This window comes from Crotalus tigris, unplaced genomic scaffold (assembly GCF_016545835.1).
Source record: "Crotalus tigris isolate CLP2741 ecotype Arizona unplaced genomic scaffold, ASM1654583v1 scf7180000017588.1960692, whole genome shotgun sequence".
Lineage (NCBI taxonomy): Eukaryota > Metazoa > Chordata > Lepidosauria > Squamata > Viperidae > Crotalus > Crotalus tigris.
Window position 1 is genome coordinate 1,151,729 of NW_024096494.1, and position 21,086 is coordinate 1,172,814.

The 21,086-nt window shown below is 38.3% G+C and overlaps 1 protein-coding gene across 5 annotated transcripts in view; it reads right to left on the bottom strand.

Annotated features, from left to right (window-relative positions):
- Positions 1 to 21,086, bottom strand: part of KIAA1549 (KIAA1549 ortholog) — a 126,732-nt gene that overhangs the window by 40,681 nt on the left and 64,965 nt on the right. For all 5 annotated transcript variants that reach the window (XR_005559009.1, XM_039362350.1, XM_039362340.1 and 2 more), the window contains exons 2-7: positions 18,208 to 20,856; positions 16,489 to 16,577; positions 11,665 to 11,842; positions 10,633 to 10,763; positions 10,288 to 10,471; positions 3,348 to 3,407 (exon numbers count right to left, since the gene is read on the bottom strand). Coding sequence is in view for 4 of the 5 variants with exons in the window: in XM_039362350.1 (XP_039218284.1) it covers positions 3,348 to 3,407; positions 10,288 to 10,471; positions 10,633 to 10,763; positions 11,665 to 11,842; positions 16,489 to 16,577; positions 18,208 to 20,856 (3,291 nt within the window). In the remaining variant the exon portion in view is untranslated. The remainder of the gene's footprint in view (positions 1 to 3,347; positions 3,408 to 10,287; positions 10,472 to 10,632; positions 10,764 to 11,664; positions 11,843 to 16,488; positions 16,578 to 18,207; positions 20,857 to 21,086) is intronic.

Sequence of the window (21,086 nt, forward strand, 5' to 3'; positions counted from 1 at the left end):
ATGAAGTAATCACTAGATGATGGCTAGTATGTGAAAGTTTTGCCAACTCCCATTACTGTATAGAACTTTGACCTGAATAAAGGACATAAAAATTAGGAAAAAGAGTTAGCCAAATCATTTTTGCATATGTGCATGCCTTCAAGTCAGTCTTCATTCCTAGCAACTTTGGACTAATCCTTCCAGTTTTCTTGGCAGGAATTCTTTAAGTGGTTGGCCATTGCTTACTTCATGGGGCTGAGGCTGACTGGCTCAACATGAGCCAGCTGGCTTAGTTCTCAAGGCGGGACTGCAACTCACCCAGATTGTAGTCTAGTAACTTAACCACTGCACCAAACTGGCTCTCATACAAACCACAAGGATAATAAATTGTACTTTTACTTCTCACATCTTTTTTCCAAAAATTCAATGTCCATACCTACTAGGTATTGATCCTTACTAATCCTTAACTTTGGATCTAAGAATTATATCATGGAATTAACCTCTATTTAAATTTATCTGCCTCTCCATTTTTGTGATAGTGCATTTTTCTCTGTTTCTCTTTATGCAAACTAGTAGGGACATTTGCAGTGTCTGCCTTCCAAGTTGTTGTTTTAAACCACAAACTGTTAAAAATCATTAAACTGTTTAGTGCAAAACTAAAATATTAAAAAGTGAACACAAATACTACTGCCAAATATAGTTCAACCCTACTAATGCTTCCTTGCGTAATTTGTTCATATCAGGAACTCTTCCAGTAAATGAACGATTCATTATTCAGAACATAGTTATTTACTGCTAAAACTCTCATTATGTTTATCTCTTTGTCAGTTTGTACCCTCAGGTTAGCCCAAACAATGTGTTATACCACAACAGTTTTTAAATCAAGGTACCTAAAATCCGCTAACTTAAAAAATGTATAAAAAAATCTTAGAGCTATTGCTCCTGTGGAATTGAAATTTTCACAATATTCAGACCAGTTTTATTTGCAAAGTTGTGGCAACTGCAGTATCCCCAAGGTCATGAGATTGTGATTTCATTATTATTATTATTATTATTATTATTATTATTATTATTATTATTATTATTATGTCAAAAATTCCATTTCTGTATTGAACAGTGTGTTGTCTAGGTATACAAGTATTAGATTCATAATAATCTTATCAAAATACAATCATATACTAGTAACAATCATGTTATTAAAATAGTATTTCTCACATTAACATTAGTAGTATAACAATCAAAGTATTTACTAATCCATTATAAATCTTTTTCACATAATCCACATTTTCTCATATATCCAACTTTCTAACCTCTGTTTGTATCAGCTAACCATTGGTAAAATAAGTCCCATGTCATACAGAATTCAGTTTCTTCTTTTTCTTTAATTTTTAACGTTAACCTATCAATATCTGCACATTCCAGTATTTTTTAAATTATATTCTCTGTAGGGTTTTTTTCATTTTTCCAAAATTGTGCATATACTATCCTATCTGTTGTTAGTATATGTACAACTAAGTAAGTATTACCTTTATTATAGTTTCCTGGTAACGTGCCCAATAAAAATATCTCTGATTTTAAATCTATATGCTGTTTTATCATTGCTTCCAACCATAAGTGTATTTTATTCCAATATTTTTTTGCTTTGGGACATGTCCACCACATGTGATAATACGAGCCTGGTATTTGATTACATTTCCAGCATTTAACAGATTTATCTTTGTACCTATTCGCTAGGCTTGCGGGTGAAAGGTTGTGATTTCTGATAAACAAAGTTAATAGGAAAGCCAGCAGGAAGCCAGAAGTCACTCCCACTCCTGCTGCTTTTTTGAATGCCCATGGCCATTCTATTTATCTGCTTAGGTAAACAAATATTGACTTATTATTGAAGTTCATTTACCATCACCAATATTTTTTAAAAAGTATTATATATACTCTTCTTAAATGATCACAGGACTGTCCAGGATTTGGGTAAAAATACATTGTCAGCCTAAAATTTAATGTTCATTCTTATCATATCACATTGCACTGCCTTTCTCTCAAAGCATATCACAGGATTATCTAGTATATAATTCAAACTTACACAAATATAGGTCTACTGAAAAATAATATTTGTGCTGAAAAATAATATTTTTATACCCACATATTTCACTAGACATTTTTTTTACATGTGAAGGGACGTTCTTAACCAAAAAAGGAAGCAAAATTATTCATGTTATTTTGAGTATGGAGTTATGCATTTCAAAGAATAAGGAAAAGCTTGCTCTATTCAATTTCTCCCTCTGTAATGATGTGGCAGTACTCATCCTGTATCTTGACATGATGATGATCAATTTCATCAACCTCTCTCAGTGGCAGGCTGTCAAAGCTTCATTCACATACAGAAAGAAATGTCTGTTCTAGAAAATTTATCTTCTGAAAATTCAGGAGTTTGGAGTGGAACAGTGAAGAACAAACATCAGAAAAAATAAGCTGCTTTTATAACATACCAAAGAAGCTCTGGTAACGAAGATCACCACCTGCAGAATCTGGAATCAAGTCATATTTATATCTGACCCAGAATTTAAATGTTATGTCTCTTCCTCCCACTCCTATGTTATCATGGATTTCTTCCATTCACTTTTTGACCTAGCATGTGGAAGGCAACTGCACAATATTTTGATTATAGGCCTATTGATCAAAATTTTCTTCCTTCCAGCGCTGGCATCTTCTGCTCTCTTGGAGTAAAGTGCAGACAGGTATAATGTATACACTGTGACTTCACATAATTATACATTATAGAGACAATGGAGCATCTGTAACTAAACTGAAATATCTTGCAGTGGCCCTATACAAATGTCATGCCTCACAGACAATTATATCTTCCATTTCTAGAAGTTTAATCATTATCAGGATTGAAAAAAGTAGAAATTATAATAATCAGTACTGAGAAATAATTCATTTGAGAAGGTTCGGAAAAAATGTTCTGCTCTAGGGAATTAAAGAACGCTTCTTGTGCCATAAATTTTAAGCATTTCACTTTGGTCTATGAAAGGGGTTTCATAATTAGACAAATCATTGGACTGACTCAGAAAGTATCACAGGCTAAAAGGCTATCAAAGGCCATTTGCTATTCCTCCAACTGGCTAACATTATTCCCTTGACCAATGGTCAGTAAAAGAGGAAGAATTAGTGAGGGGAAAGGTGGATAATGGAGACCATTATTGAAATCTTAGCTGATCACCTTTGCATCAACTTCAAGGAAAGCAAAGGAGACTTTGGCCATTGCTATTCATATCTGCATTTGAAAAATATGAGGAAATACTAATTATATATTCTCTATTACTCTGATAATATCATGTGGAGAGATTATTTAGTTTTATGATACATACCTGTTCTTACCCAGGAAGATTTCATCAAGTGTGATGTATTCAATTGGGGGTAATGAACAGCTGGAAAATAGAAAAAAATGAAAGAAGGGGTAGAGAAATACATATAAAAGGAAGACCCAGAGAGACAACAAACCAGAATCAAGAGAGCATTTTAGAATTCATAGTAAAACAGTGAAATAACTTGGCCACCGTCCTAGGGAAAAATCAATTGACCAAAATAATAATTACCACCAGCTTTATGTTCTGACCATTAAACTAAATTAATTAAAATCCCACAGAGCTATTACTATATGCTTTCATATTAGGAAAATACCGGAGAGGGGAAGAAATTGTATAAAATTAACAAGCTGCATATAATGGCTAAGCTTCCTGTCTAGACAAATACAGTGGCTGCCTAAACATTATTTTCCAGAATCTGGTACATGGATATATAAAGTGGCATTAAACAATAATGGCATCTGATTCAATGTGTAAAATTCTATGATGAAATAATGTATTCTTTATTCCATGTTTTGGTCTAAAATTAATCTTACTATTTTCTCCCCCAAATGTAATCAAAAGTTGGCAATATGATATAATGTGAAGGTGCTGTTGGGACTGAAGATGCCCACCTTCAAGTCTCCTCCTCCAATCTTCTTGAAAATAATAATAATATTGAGAAAGAGGCAATTAGCCAACAAACAATCATTCCCGACCCCCCGAAACCCAAAACAGCGATGATCCAGCAGCATCAGGAAAGAAGGAGGATGGGACCGGCTTGCCCTGTGACGACAGCCCACCAACGGAAACAACAGAGCGCCAATGGGAACGCCCGAGAGGATATAGAGATCGAGAACAGTGTGAATGGGGGGGAAATGCAAATAAGGGTAGAATGTGATAGAAACTGTAAAAAAGATCACTGTGTTGATGGAGGGAGGGATATAAAGGAACCAGGCATACATATTCAAAAAAGGAGGGCACACAAGAGCTTGTGTGAGGAGGAAGGAGATATTCAAGGGATTCAGTCTGACGTGGAATCCGAGAACATTGATAATGGGGTGAAAGAGCAAGTAGATGTCAGATGGAATGGCAACGACAGAAACGGAGTTTATACAGCCAAAGAGAGGGAAATGGAAAGCAAGGGATGGGGAGAAAGGCTGAGAGTGCGCCCCCATAGAATGAGGGATGACAATTGGGGAGCAAGTAAAGATCAGAAGAAGGAGGAAGGTAGGAGACATGGAGGTGTGAAGAGGGAACAACTTAGAGATACGAATGACCAAAAAAGGGGAGGAAAGGACCTCCCTAATTCAAGACAGTGGGAGGTAGAGGGGAATAATGACACACCCACAAGCAGTAAAAGCAAGAAAAGAGGAGTCATCAGTATGGAAGCCGTAATTAAAAAGCAGTTAAATCAATTAGGACCTACGACAAGATCTAGGAGCCGTGTGCAAATGACGGCTCACCTATAAAGGCACTCTCCCACAGACCAGCATTAACCCTGACGATGTCAGAAGTATCTGACGAAAGCTTGGTGATCGGTGATGGTATTAAACTTTTATAGTTTATTATATTCCTGGTGTTCACGTTTTATTGGTAATTGACTATATATATATATATATTGCTGCTCGAAGCACGAAGCTGAAAACACCAGCCTGAAGATGACGAATGGGACTTCGTCGAAACGTCACCAAGACACTTTCAATTTTACGCGGGAGAAAACCCGAACAACCAAAGACCTACATATATATATATATATATATATATATATATATATATATATATATATATATATATATATTCAATAATGATGGTGAAAATGCGACTCCCGGAATGAATAAAGCGCGTTCACCAGGAGAGTTTAAAGTTAAAATATTTTAATTAAAGTATTTTACTATATTAAAAGGTTGCCAAGCTTTCGTTGGGAAAACTCCCCAACATCTTCAGGGCTGAGAGACCGTTTCTAACAAGGTGGTTCAAACGGGTTCCATAGACGTCTGCGCTTGGTTCCTAGACTGTGCCAGCATTCCCTGCTGAACAGCTGATAGGTGGGAGGGGGAATCGGAGTAAAGATTTCTTCTGTCGTTCTCTCGAGCACTTGTGTTCACATCTACGCCGATCTCAGGGGGTATTGTTAGAGCTATGTTCCGCCCTCTCTTGGCAGCACTGGCTCTCGTTGCAGCGGGGGGATTTAATTCGATGTCATTGTGTATCCTACCATGGAGGCGGGGCTTCATCGGTTGCAATTTAACATCTTTCCTCTGCTGCGTGTTCCCGTCTTTATCTTCGCTCGCATGTACAAGCATCAACTGGATGTGGTATTTTTCAATGAGAGGAGACACCTCTTCCGTACGTGCATATATAACAGTTATCCATTAAAATTTATCAAACGACATTGTACAACTTTCCAGCACCAGACCACCCAACGAAGAAGGGATTCCCCCCTACAAAAAACACGCATCTCCCTCCCATACATAAGTAACATCTCAGAGGCCACAGCCAGACTACTAGCACCCCATGGTATAGAAGTAGCTCACAAACCTAACCAAACCCTACGATCAAAAATTATGCGTCCAAAGGACCCCCTACCTACCATGGAGAAATCTGCTATTGTTTATAAGATCAACTGCAAAAACTGCGAAGGCAACTATGTGGGAGAAACAGCCAAACGCTTGAAAACTCGCCTCCACGAACACAAACTGGCCATAAAATGAGGCGAACCACACTCACAACTTTGGATGCATATGGCACAACAAGGCCATCAGTTTGACTTCAATAACACCCTTATCGTAGCCAGTGATGCCACGAAGGGAGGTCGGCTGCTAAAAGAAGCCTGGTTCTCGAATAACAACTCAATCAATCGTCACATTGACTTGCACCCAGCACAACAAGCGCTACGAAAATGGAACTCAAACCATCATCCTTTATATCACAAACCTTACAATCAACATCCACAACGTTCTAAACCAGGAGCTACACCTCCTCCCTACCAGAAACAATCTGATATAGACTACCCAGAAACCTCCCAACAACATCAAGGGGAAACCACACCCCCTTTAATTGGAGAAAACAACAATAATGACATTGGAGCGCTTAAGAAATTTGAGGATAGAACCACTAAATTTAGCACTACCCATAATAATAATAAAAGTGAATATCCCATACAGAGAGGGGAGAAAAAACATGTGATGACGACCCGTTCGCTTGATAAAAGGGAAAGTAACATGAGCGGGGAATCTGCCCAAATACCAACAGACTTTTGCTCACAGAAATGGGGGGGATTTAACTTGAATATTGACCTACGAGGGAAGATGAGCATGGAGGACACCATGATGGAGGAGGATGATTCAAACATTGAAAAATACCACATACAGTTGATGCTTGTACATGCGAGCGAAGATAAATACGGGAGCACGCAGCAGAAGAAAGATGTTAAATTGCAGCCGATGAAGCCCCACCTCCATGGTAGGATACACAATGACATCGAACTAAATCCCCCCGCTGCAACGAGAGCCAGTGCTGCCAAGAGAGGGCGGAACATAGCTCTAACAATACCCCCTGAGATCGACGTAGATGTGAACACAAGTGCTCGAGAGAACGACAGAAGAAATCTTTACTCCGATTCCCCCTCCCACCTATCAGCTGTTCAGCAGCAATGCTGGCACAGTCTAGGAACCAAGCGCAGACGTCTATGGAACCCGTTTGAACCACCTTGTTAGAAACAGTCTCTCAGCCCTGAAGATGTTGGGGAGTTTTCCCAACGAAAGCTTGGCAACCTTTTAATATAGTAAAATACTTTAATTAAAATATTTTAACTTTAAACTCTCCTGGTGAACGCGCTTTATTCATTCCGGGAGTCGCATTTTCACCATCATTATTGAATATATATATATATATATATATATATATATATATATATATATATATATATATATATAGGGTCTTTGGTTGTTCGGGTTTTCTCCCACGTAAAATTGGAAGTGTCTTGGCGACGTTTCGACGAAGTCCCATTCGTCATCTTCAGGCTGGTGTTTTCAGCTTCGTGCCTCGAGCAGCAGTGTGTGGTCTTGGCTGTTTCTTCCTTTTAACTGCCAGTGGAGGTATGAACTGATTGGGTGGGAGCTTGGCTGTGTTCTGATTGGGTGGAGGTGTGTTCTGATTGGTTAGGGGCTTGGCTGTGCTCTGATTGGCTGGGGGGTTGGCTGTGATCTGATTGGCTGGGGGGTTGGCTGTGTTCTGATTGGCTGGGGGAGTGTTCTGTTTGGTTGTGCTCAGGTTAGTCTGAGTTGCAGAGGGGTTTAAGATTTTGGGATGCCTTGCTATTTTTTGGCTTCGTGTTCGTGGTTGTGTCTCCTCTTCATGGAGGGTGTCAGTTTGGTTCATGTATGGATTGGAGGGGTTTAAAGTGGCTAATGATGCAGCTGTGGTCTGGCTTCTGGTTTGTGGTCGTGCCTCATCATCGGTGTGGCTTTGGGTTTGTTTTTTGCGTGGATGTGTGGTGGTGACATCCTGTGTGGTTTTTGTGAGTGTGGGTCTGGTATCATTTTTTGTGTTAGGGAGTCGTTTGTCAATAAGGGCGGGTTTCCAAATGGCTGGTAGGCGGGAGGTATCATCTCGCTTGTTCATGCTGTGTGGGCGTTTTTCTATCTCGATGGCTTCTCTGATTATTCTGTTATTAAAATGTTCACTTTTGGCAATGGTTCCGGTATTTCATGTCCTGTGGCTTTAGGTGTTGGACCAGGGAAGATGTTGGTTCCTCTTTTTTGACTGAGTTCTTATGTTCTTCAATGCGTGCACTTATTCTTCTGTTGGTTTGTCCGATGTATGTGGTGGGACAAGTGGTGCATGGGATTTCGTATACTCCTTGATTTTCTAATTCAATTTTATCTTTGGGGTTTCTAAGGATGGTGGATATTTTTCTGTTTGTGCAGAATGCTGTTTTGATGTTGTGTTTATGGAGGATCTTACTGATTCTGTCTGTGGTGCCTTTTATGTATGGGAGGAGGGCTTTGCCGTTTTCTTGTTCTTTGTCTTGGATTTTAGTGGGGGTTTCTTTTTGGATTAGGTTTGTAATCTTATTTCTATGGAATCCATTGGATGTTAGTACATTGGTGAGAGTGTGTAGTTCGGGTTTTAGGTGTTGTTCGTCAGCTAAGCGTTTTGTTCTGGAGATGAGTGTCTTGGCTACAGAGTTGATCTGTGCTGGGTGGTGGTGTGAGAGAGCGTGCAGATAGCGGTTTGTGTGTGTTTTCTTCTGGTAGATGGTGTGTCCTAGGGAGCCATTGGATTTCTTGTAGACTAAGACATCCAGGAAGGAAAGTTGGTTGTTAGCTTCTGTTTCCATGGTGAACTGTATTTTGGGGTGTAGGCTGTTGAGGTGTGTGAGGACCTCACACTTCCAATTTTACACGGGAGAAAACCTGAACAACCAAAGACCTACATACAAATACCCGCGAAAACCTCAGAAAACACACACACACACACACACACACACACACACACACACACACACACACACATATATAATATATATATATATATATATATATATATATAAGGCAGGATATTAAATAAAATAAATAAATAACTCAGAAGCTTCAGCTGATGCATTATTCAGCGGTAGGGGTGGTTATATGTACTCCTAGAACAACACATAAAGGTAGTCCTTGAGGTATAACAAGCCATTTAATGACCAGTTACAACCCCCCCCAAAAGTTACATACATACCCATTTCCAAGAAACGCCTGCAGTACCCCATGGTTATTCTTCCTTATGACTGACTACAGAGATACTGAAGCATACTCGCCCATCCACCTATTTTCCCCTCACCCTGCCCTGCTGGGTCCCCATAGACATTGGGCCTGCTTTGCCCCCTACTGGATTTCACACCCTCCTCCCCATCCCCCGGTCACCATTTGTTCACTTACCTTTGGAAGATATCCAGAGCTCAGGAAACTGGAGCTCTTGATACCTTTGAAAGCTAAGTATGCGATTGTGATGGAGCGGAGTAGGGAGAAGGCCTATACAACTTGGGGAATCCAAGGGGCAGGAAGCAGAGCATGGGATATCTCAGAGGGTGGGGGAGGCCTTGGGAGGCCCAATGTAGATGGGCTTCTGCCTGCACTAGACCTCCCATGCTCTCCCCTATACCTGAGTAACCCATGGGGGTTAATGAATGCATTGGAAAGCAGAGGGATGGGGAGGTCATTAATGACACAGTTCATTAACATAGCTCCAACAATAATGGGAAGGCTCCATTAGTGTGATAAGTCTAGGACTATCTGTATTGTACCTCTGATGCTACATAAGCAGGACAGGTTGCTAGTTTGCTTCTGGATCCAATTCAAGCTGCTGGTTTTAACTGTTAAAGCACTTTATGGCATGGGACTGGGCTCTCTGAGGGACCACCTCTTCCCAATTATATCAGCCTGGCCCATTAGATCTGGCAGAGAGCATGCTATGGATACCATCTGCCAGTGAACTATATTTGGTGGGTTCCAGGTGGTGGGGATTCTCTGCCATGCTGCCAGCCTTATGGAACATCCCTCCCCTCCCCCAATTAGGTCAGCTCCATCCCTTTTGATATTCTGGAATCAATATCTGGTTACTGAAGTGGATATACTCACCCTCTCTATGCTTAAGGTTATTAACATAGTTTAGTTTTAATTATCTCCAGGGCTTTTTTTTCTCATAGAACGCCCAGAATGGAGTTCTGGCACCTTTTTTGGATGGAACCTTGTAGGGTAGGCAAGGCAGGTTGTATGACATGTGTGAGTTCTGGCACCTTTTTTTTATAGAAAAAAGCACTGATTATCTCCATTTTAATGCTGATTTTTATAATTTGTAAATTATTGTTTTTATTAGTTTTTTATTGATTATTGTATGCTGCCCAAAGCACTTCTTATGATATAAATTTGGTTAATAGATAAAATAAATAAATAAAAATAATTTCAAGTATGCTCACGTTCTGCAATGTGCTGCACTGGAAAGCCCAAGTAAAAACTGAACTCCACCACCGATAGGTTTCTTAGCAGTTCACTAACTTCAGACCCATTCAGGAATCCACGCTTCTCTCGAATGGCAAACATAATTTGCACGGGGCCTTGCCGAAACACTGCTTTAGGCTGACCCAGAGTTATATTTAGTATCTGAAAAGACCATGTTAGAAAGAACATTTGAAAACATTTCAACATGTAGTTAGCATACAATCATCAACATCTCTGTGGTTAGTATCACTGTAAAATTCAGCATTGGGGAAAGCAGAGGAGAGAGAAGATACAGTTTCCATTTCAGGAGATGCTTGTCTCACCTGCACAGTGAAGTTGGAAATATCCTGATGGTGCTTTCTCACCTCCTCAAAGGCAAATCTCAGTCCTTTTTCTATGCGCTGGCTGAAGTTACAGAACCCAATGTCAATACTTCGAGGTACAAATTGAAGGACTAGAAGTAGAAAATTAAATGTTTGTGTTACTAGATTTAAGTTTAGTAATTCTGGCTGGAGATGGGAAATCTATTCTAAGGTTGGAAAGTAGGAACGGTCTTTAGCCCCAAAGACCTGCTTCATACGTCATGGTTACATCATGATTTAATGGAAACAAACCACAAATAGTTGGATCTGCATAACATTCTAAAAAATGAACCATGATTTATAATCTGCAATGGCTGAGTTCATACAACATGCTAGCCAAAGTCACACATACCATATTCTGGTTTAGTATGTTATGGAAATCCAAGCAATATCAATACTTTGATATTCCAGTTCTATAATTGACCCCTCAAGTAAAATCTAGCAACATAGTTTTTGTTTAACTAATTTATGTTACCTAGTCATGTACATAAGATAATGAATACTAATAACCAATCTAATGCAAGTTATTGTACACTCATCTTCATATCTCTCTAGCATCTTGCTATATTTATACTAACTTCATGCATGAATGCTTATACCTCTGCACTTCTCTTCCACTGATTCCTTCATTCATGCCTGTATTATCCATTAGGGACAATAGAAAGAATGCCCTGGGCTAATGAAGATTTTGGGACCTCCCAATGTTCTTTGTTAAAAAGTTCCTCACCAGGTGAATGAAAATTGCAGGAACTGAAATAATATATAGGACATCACGTTGGAGAAAATAACTTCTATTCTCCATTTTTCATTTATATACTGATTTTTCTACCAATAGCAGATCTAAATAATATTATTTTTGAACATATGCACATATCTTAGGTTCAAAGTGTATTAATCCTAAATTCAAGAGTCTTCCCTTTAACAAATCTGGGATCATCAAAAGTCCACGATTCTTTCTTAGCACAGAAACAGTACAAAGGTGATGGGGCTTACCAGTTTGCACTTGGAATTGGAGAGCAGGAGCAGGAAGAGATGGTTGCAGGGATGAAATGAGAGGTGTTTCACCAGAAAGAAGGCTGCTGTTCACCAAGACATTGATGACAGCAATTGCCGTGTAAACAAAAGGCCCCGAGGTCACCAGAAAAGAGAATTTGGGAGAAAGCGTATACACCTATATTAAAAATAAGAGAGTTTTAAATCCCTAAAAGTAGCACTATTTTCTGCACTGCATAATCTTTTTATAGAAAGATTTCTGTGCACTAGTTGTGGTAATGAATTTCTTCAGCCACCATTAGCCTATGACGAGAAATTGACAGAAGAGAAGTAAATACACAATCCACATAATTTTATACAAAATGTCTACAGGTGTGGCAGTGGCCTCACAACTGGATGTCCAATTCAGGTATCTAGGCAATCACCTCTGGCATTGCTTTGTGCAGATCTTTAGGGAACCAGAGAATGCATGTTATGGGCAATCCTGCACAATATCTTTAATAGTTTGCATATCAGCACTACAATCACAACAAGAGGAATTCTTCCATCTCCACTGATACAGAGCAGAGAGGCACTTCTTCCAGTATCACATCTAATTTTGTTCAATTTCAACCAGACAGAGAGAGACAGGTTAAAGCCAGATGATTTGGTAGAGGGATAATTAATGGTCAAGCAACAAGAACCACTTGGACCATACCTATCTCCAGTCATTTTCAGAATTAAACTGGGTAAATGTTAAGTAAATAGCTGTTTTCCATGCTGGCCTATGGGATTCCAATCTTGTGATGGGTTGTGCTTTGTCCTGGTGAATAGGGAGGGCCTTGTTGTTCAGCATCTTTAACCATATCAGGATGAGAGCTTGTTATCTTCTAATGTGGGCAGTATGATATTGTTAAATACTGTAACCAGAGCATAGGAGTGGGATGCAGTGTGCCAGAGTTGATGTGCATTGTCTAGCAAAGTTGGACATCGAACATTTGGATGTGGGCTCTGTTAAGCCACATGCTGGCACAATACTCAGCTGTGGAATAAACCAAAGCCAAGGCTGTTGTTTGTAGAATGTTAGCATCAGCATCCCAGGATGTTCCAGCCAGTCTGTTCAATAAATTATTGTGGCTTTTCAATTTTGTATTTTTTCCAGGTGTTGTCAGAAGGTTAGTGATCTGTCTATACAGACAAGCACTTCATGAGCTGGAGGACTGTCTCCAACATTTAAACATAAAGGCATGGATCAAGCTACATTAATCACCCTTGGTTCTTAAGTCACAGTTAACAGGGCTACGCAGCAATTCAAGTTCAAAGGGGAGTGCTCATGTCAAAGGTGGATAATAACTACTTAATGAAGTATGGTTTTTTTTCTGGACTCATAATGCTCCAGGAAATAATGTTTAATTTAAAGTTGCTACTCAAATAACATGCATTCTCATGAATACTTCATACATGTTTTCAGGAGTGCCTAAATGCAGCTTTTGCATAGTAGACTTTTGTGTTTTGACACTGTGGCATACTTTTCTCATAATCATGACTTCCCATTAAGCCAGGTGATTGAATAATGGTAACAACTACAAAAAATGTTTTAAAAGAAGGATCATGCCTTAATCATTTGATATATAATTTACCAAGCTTTTTGTTGCACCATTTCTTTCTTTGAAATTAAATCTAGAATGTTCAACCTGTTCTAAACTTACATAAATAAGTCCAGTATCTGTGAATTAATTATCTCACAACAGAACCATAGATTTATGTGACCATTATGATTCCATAATTTTCCATTTTTTTTCTCTGCCAGGCACTGTTCTAATAAAAGTTTACAATTTTGCATATTTTGTGCTTCTTATGTTAAGGCTGAATCATTAAAGTTAAATTGCAGCCATATGTGTTTGTGTCTTCTAAAGCATACATTGTCATGGTTTTGCATTAAAAAGTAAGATTCTCTTGCACAACCCCAAATAAAAGAAAACATCATGTAAGCTACAACACAAAATGTAAAGGACCATGGAAAAGCAAAACCATGGAATCCACACAAATATTTACCATTGAATTGTACTTTACATAAACCAATTTTACAGCAAGCCAAGTTTGTTTGCAAGAGTTTCACACTAGGGAATGCATTTCCAAGCCATCTGACAACAAGTCATTAGTGGAGGTTATTAAGCTGCACAGCAGTTACCATAATTTCAAAACATAGCTATCTTGGCAAAATTCCATTGCAAGACATAAATCTCTTTCTTGAGGGAGGTGAATGCAGTCAAGATTTACCTTGCTGTAATTAGGAATGGAAACTATTCTCTGCCCAGGAGAGAAAGCAGGCAAACATACCATTCAATCATAATGCAAACATGAGTTAAGTGCATAGAAATATGACTTCTTGCTTTAAGATAAATGATTTCTAGAGGACAAACCAAGCATGGAAGGTTGTGTGCCTTATTGGTTAAAAAAAATGCAGCAGACCTGTAAATTGATTGGAGCTCAAATTTTATTCATCAGAGGCTTGCAGTATAAATCAAGGGGAAACTGGGTATACAGGTATGTAGAAGGAGTAGTAAAACAAGGATTTTGAAAATATTTGTTTAATTCTGTTTACAAATTTGAGTGATGGAGTTTGCTCAAGGGGAGATAATCTTATAGGATTGGCAGGACATACATTGATTGTTTTCAGAAAATAAATGCTATGGAAGACTTACTTTGGTGCCTATGGTCCCCACACTACCTATTATTGCTGCAGCTTACATTCATTTATGTATCTTTTTTATACCATACATAAATATTAGATACATGCCTACTTATAACTGTATGCATGATTCCTGAATTTGATTCCTGAAAAAAAGGATAGGGTTGCTTTAAAGAGTTGGAATTCCAGCAATATCATCAACAATAATGGGCATCCATAAAGGCAGATAAGTAGGAACACAAATGACCCTCAACCAAACTATAATACCAATTTCCAGCTTTCAATAAACTAAAAAGGCAAATTTTTACTCTCCCTTGGAGACAGTGACTTGCAGACAAGCTTATATAATGAAACATAAATTTTCAAATACCAAATACTAGAAGGCTGAATTTTGCTTAGAAGCAGAGTGATGTAAATTAAAGTGTTGGGAACATTTTTTTTTCTTTCCTATAACTAATCCCAGTTTAACATTTGGACCATAGACATTTTCAAGAGAGTGTTTGTTACACTAGAACTTGTAATGTTGACACCAAGGCCAGATCACATTATTTCAGAAATGTGTGAATCTATTGAACTAACCTTAGTTGTGCAAACACACTTCTGAACATTTCTGAAATCTGAAACTCCACTCAAGGTTGAATCCAGGAGTTTAAGAAATTCCACCCAACATAATTTGAATTTCTATTCTCTAGTCTGCTACTTGGGTGATCAGAAGCATCTAAATTAAGCTTCATTTGCTTTGTTCTGATCCTAGCCATTACAGATGTCAGCAACCTGCTTAAACAGGATTTTAGATTTCAATGTTCAGCTGAGGTTTGAATCACAAATGAAAAGATGTTGTGTGGAATCCGGACTTATCCATTATGATACAAAAAAGAGAAAAGATATCCATATTCAATACCTCTACTGAGAATAGTATTTATACAGATGTATTTTTAATCTGTTAGGAATAAGATTATGTATCTTTTAATTGCCAGATATCTCAGAATTCTTTGTTGTTTTCAGTCAGAGCATTTTTTCATACTTTCAAATGCCTCTCATCTACTTTATTTTATAAGATAAAGTTGTCATTCTTATGAAGAAACCACTGATGCAACAAAGAGTGCATTCTTAAGATTGTTCTCTGTTTTCCTGCTTTTTACTTTTTAATATCAGATGGCAAATGGCCTTTTTGTTGCTCCTATAAAAATAACTTCCTGCATCTGTGCTCTCTAATCACTGTGGTTTTCTACTAGTCTGCAGAACTAAGCAACTCTAAGCAACAAAACACACCCACAGTGAATGTGCTACATCAGAAATCAACTTTTTTTAATTTTTTTCAGTTACCAAGGTATGTTTGTGTGTGTGTGTGTGTGGATGCCTTTGAGTCAGTGTGATCCCCTGGCAACTGCCTAGACAGGTCCCTGCAGTTTTCTTGGCAAGATTTCAGAAGTGGTTTGCCATTGCCTCCTTCCTAGGATTGAAAGAAATTGAATGGCCCAAGGTCACTCAACTGGCTTCGTGCCTAAAGAAGGGCTAGAACTCAGACTCCCAGTTTGTAGCCTGGTATCTTAACCTCTTCACAAAACTGGATCAACCATCAGACACCAAGATTTGCAGGAGGTATAACAGTTGACACAATGATGTAATCAAAGCAGGCAACGCCAAAATATTTCCGTTCATTAGAAAAAGAGGAACTTTGGAAGGTAGCTAATAATTATTTTAGGGGGGAAGACAGGAAAAGCACATCACTGAAAATGGATGTTTTTGTCCCTGAATCTCATCTGAGGGTATTATGATAGCTGGAAATGCCTGCAGTCTAAGGGTTGCAACTAAATATTTCTGCAAATTATAATCACATCCCACTTTTGATTGCTATACTGGAAAAAATATAGCAATTGTTTGTTTTGTAAAGTAGAACTGAACTAATTTTTATCTATTGTTTTAATAATATTCACAGAAGCAGATTCAAGAGCTTGCTCTGAGACTTCCTGGATCAGCAAAGAATAGGCCACATCCACCGTACATGGCACCATGCAAAGATGCACACACTTAGGATTCAGTTGTTGGTTATCAGTTAATATCCAAGCTACTCCCACCTTCATCAGTTATTTCTATGAAAATGTCTTTAACTCATATAATGATCTTCACAGAGCAAACTGTCTATCACTTACCTCTAGTTCTACCATTCTCCTAAATTCATTTTTCAGGATTTCCTTGATGGATTCACTGATATTTTGTACTACAGATTTCCGTGCTAGCACTGAAAATATGAATCAATAAATAGTATTAGAAGTATTAGATGCTATTAGAAATATATATATAGATTTAGATGCAACAGTCATATAGTGGGATGACTAGAGAACTGCGAGGAATTAATTTTTTCTATGAAAATAATAATAGCATTACTATTAAGAAATGTAAGCTGTACAGTAGAGATAGTTCTCATTTTAGAATCTGTAACCAAGCAGAGATATATAATCACAAAGTGCCAGTACTAACAATTCAAAAAAACTCACATCTGAGACAGGACAAAGACCAACTTCTTAAGTTCTACTGCTGACTATATCATTCACTTCTACCATACATTCCCTCCTATTGATTGCTTCGTCTCTGATCGGAATGGGACAACTCATCCTGGCCAACCTGCTGCAGGACAACTCACCAGGGAACAATTCAATGCAGGATAACTCAAGAGAGGAACAGGTGAATTCCAGCAGGTCTTGTCTTGCTTAGGCTTGAACCTTGAACCTAAAGCAAGACAAGGCCCACTGCAATTCACTTGCCCCCTCTCTCGAATTATCCCACATTGAATTGTCCTGTGTGGTGAGGCGGGCAGGGTGGGTCAGTCAGGCCTACCTAGACCCTCCCTGATGGCAGTCCTATAGATGTATTCTAAGGACCACCTCAAAGCACTACCTACAAAAAGTTTGTTCAGCCAGCCACATAACTTAGTATTAAAAAATTGCTGAAATGAAAAATTGGGAAAGCAATAACCTGCAGAACAATGATCTCCCTGTTTCTGATACATACTGAACTTATAATTGGTTTCCTCCACCCAGCACTGGATTTCTAACATATATTTAAACATGCAAACTTCGGCTGAGTCCTCAACACTCATACAAACAAACAGGGCTAGAGAATATTACTGTAGCACCCAGTTAAACAAGACTGCAAATTTTGGATTAACAATTATCTTACTTCTATGAAGCATTTCATAACGTATCGTGATAGCTAAGCCTATCCCTTTTTTGACTGAATTCTATATACTTTCAACACTTTTAAATGAGACAAAGGATAATTAATTTAGAACCATCCCCTTATACTGGAACTGCAGTGTCTAAAAGGTTAGCATAGAGTTCTGGAAATTGCAGTTCCTACATGCCAGAGGATGACAGCTTAGGAAAGGTTGACTTTTTGAAAATTTAACGGAAGGAAGTTTAGCATTTGGAAGTGAATCAAAATGGAATTGAGTCATCTAAACTGCAACTGGTTTGAAATGGGTAGAAAGTTACACAACCCCAGAACAAGCTTGTTTCATCCAGAATTCCAAATCTGGGACAACTCAAGTCACTTCCAATGTACTCCCAGAAACTGTTGAAGCACTTTAAGAATGGGCTTGTCCAAAAGAGGTCTAGCATAGTCTCAAAGAATATTTTAAGAGTTCTCCAGAATGTTCTATTTCCCAATCAACCTCTATTAGGTGCAGCATTTTAAGTAATAGAAATACTAGATTATATGAAAAAATAATAAATTATTACAGCAGCAAAGTTAGTGCATTGTTCAAGAGGTTTGCAGTCCATCATATTAGTTCATTTTCCTCTACTCTAATACTATAAAATTGTGGTATAAATATATATTTAATAAGAAATATAAATAAGAAAATATCTTACCAGTAGTTACCAGATATTTATCGGGGACTGTAATGTCACAAACATAAGGCTGTTTAGTGGTAGTTGGATTGGTTGCCACTGTAATCTGTGTAGGGGTCCAGATAGAGGTTGAAGAGGATGTAGATGAACTTGATGTACTGCTGGTAACTGAAGAAAGTCCTATTTTGCTACTAGAAGTGGTGGCAGTAAAGGCTGTCATACTAATATGCTCAGTCATGCTTGTTTTTGTTAGAACATCAGATTCAACTGCAGTATTCACAGATGAAGGTGTCTCTACAACCATTGGTCCAGTAGGTGAAATTACATTGCTGTTCATATTTGTGGACAACGATGTATAAGGAGTTGTTTTAAAAAAATCTGAAGGTACCTCAGTAAAGGAAGAAAATGGACTGAAATTAGCAGTAGCACCACTATCTTCAACGGTAGCTGTAGTTAACAAAAAAGGTGAATATGTTAAGACAGGGGTTGACTGCAATGATGTGAACCACAAGCTCACATGTGTTTCATCCCCATAGATGTTGCTGGTGAAAACAGGCTGTGAAGCCGACACAGGTAACTGCTGTGTTAACATGGTATCAATAGTGAAATAAGACTCAAAATGAGAGGTAGCTTCTGTGAAAGCTGAGGTAAAATAAAATTCAGATTCTACCATCAAGATTGATGTTGGTTCTAGTAAGACTGAGGAGTTCACATAGAAATGTGATGATGGCATAACTGCAGAACTGTGCATAACTGGAAAAAAAGATGAGCTTGAATTAAAAAATGAACTTTGCCATGAAGAGACTTGAGAAGCCTCCATACTTGTGATGTCAACAGCTGGCTGCTCAACTGAACTCCAGTCAGCTGAATTGTCAAAAAGCACAGATGATGGAAGGAGTGTGGGCAAAATATGAGGTAAAAGTGTTGATAAATCACTTGGCATTGCTAGAAAAGGTGTGTCTGCAGCAGATGAAAAATGAGACAGGTCAGTTGACTCAGAAGAAAAGGGTCTGAATGAAAGGCTGGATACAATGTCTGATCTACTGACAGCTGAGTCTTCTATGGCAAAGTACTCTAGTGCTGTGCTAACTAGATGTGTGGTTTCTGACGGCATAAATCCAGATGTTTCTAGCAGAATTGAATTTCTCATTGTCATGGATGGTATACTCACAGTCTCCATGAAGACAGATTCTGGAGAAATTGTAGCCACTTTAGAAAACACATTTTCCAAAATACCTGTACTAGATGCTACTATAACTAACTCAGACAGAGAATAGGAGAAATTAACCAGACTGCTTTCCAATGATGTAATTTCAGAAGACTGGCTATAGAAATGGGAAGGGGAAATGGATGTAAATATACTTTTAAGGCTAATTTCCACAGAATTTGACTCAGAGAGTTCAGTAAATCTTGAAGAAAATGAAACAACAGGTCTTGATGGAAAAGTAGTATCAAAGATTTCAGGAGATTCAGGCACGTCATAGAAATCACTAATTTCTGATGTAAAAGATGCAACACTCTTTACATCAGAGACCACGAATGAGAGTGTCTCACCATATTCGCCTGAACCCACCTCGTTTTCTGTTGGTCGCATTGAAAAAAATGACTCTGGAGAAGCTGAGATGAAATCACAGTACAAACAGGATGTGTGTGGTTCAGTGAAAGGCACTGGACTTTTGGAATCACTGAGTTTGTTTTCTGAGTGGCTAGGAAAAATTGATGCTGCATTTCTGGAGGATTTCTGGGAAAGCTCATGTGTAAAAAACATCTCATTAAAAGGAGTATTGAAAGCAGTTGCCTCTGTGTAGGAAATGGTATGAGGAAAAATAAAAGGAAAGTGAGTTGAAAACATAGTTGCCCCTGTTAATGAAATAGGAATTTCTTTAAAAATGCTTAGGACAGATGAATATTTTGGACCCAGTGTCCCAGTTAAACTGCTGTTAATACTATAGTGAGCTTCAGGATATCTGTAAGTGCTTTGTGTATTGTCATATATAAGTGATTGTTCTACAACAGTATCAAAAAGTAAAGAACTTGAAGAGAAAAGATGAGATGGCAAACTCTCCCCTTCTTTTCCAGGACTTGCATCTACCATTTCTAATGCAACAGAATGTAAGTCAGTCTGAGGCATCAACAAGTCTCTGTATGGAGTTAGAGTAATACTCGTCTCATCAAAAGACTTCAAGTGTGGAAGAGAAATATGGGGGACAGAGGCAGCCCTTTGCAAAGTTGTCTGCAATGTTCCCACATAATCAAATGGCAAAGAGGAGACAGCTAGTGAAGGTGCTAACAATAAAGTCTGTAGTGTTTCTTTAGTTGGCTTTACTGGATAGGAACCCAAATGATCGTCTTCTACAAAGGACTTCAGTGAAGGAGTCTGTTGTGCATTTGAAATTAAACTAATAAATCTATCGTCACTTAAGATGGCTTCATTGCTTGTTACTGAAAAATCCAGTGCTGGTCCATTTTGTTGAACTGAGGCTCTGCTCCCCGCTTCTTGGTCCAATGAGGTCATTTCAAAAGGAGTGGTTACTGGTGATGACAACTCAGGAAACACTGTATTTGCCCTGGAATCTCTTGTGCTTTCAGTTAAGGCTGTGTGTGTCTTGTTACCCACAGTGCTTTGACTCAGCAAAAGAGAAGAAATGTTCTGCTCCAAATAGATGTCATCTAAAAAGAAAAAAAAAGAAAAGTGTTAATAATTAGGTTAAATAAAGTTGATATCATCACTCTAAGGTGTCAAAATGCTACAGTGATTCACTAACCCAAGGCTATCATTTTCATGAAATCTTTTTGCCAAAGATTAAGGGAGCTCTTGAGTCTTCAGAGTTCATTGAAAAGCCCAGTCAGTTGACAATTGGCATTGATTGGGTCTTCTTATCAGCATTGCTCTCCCACAT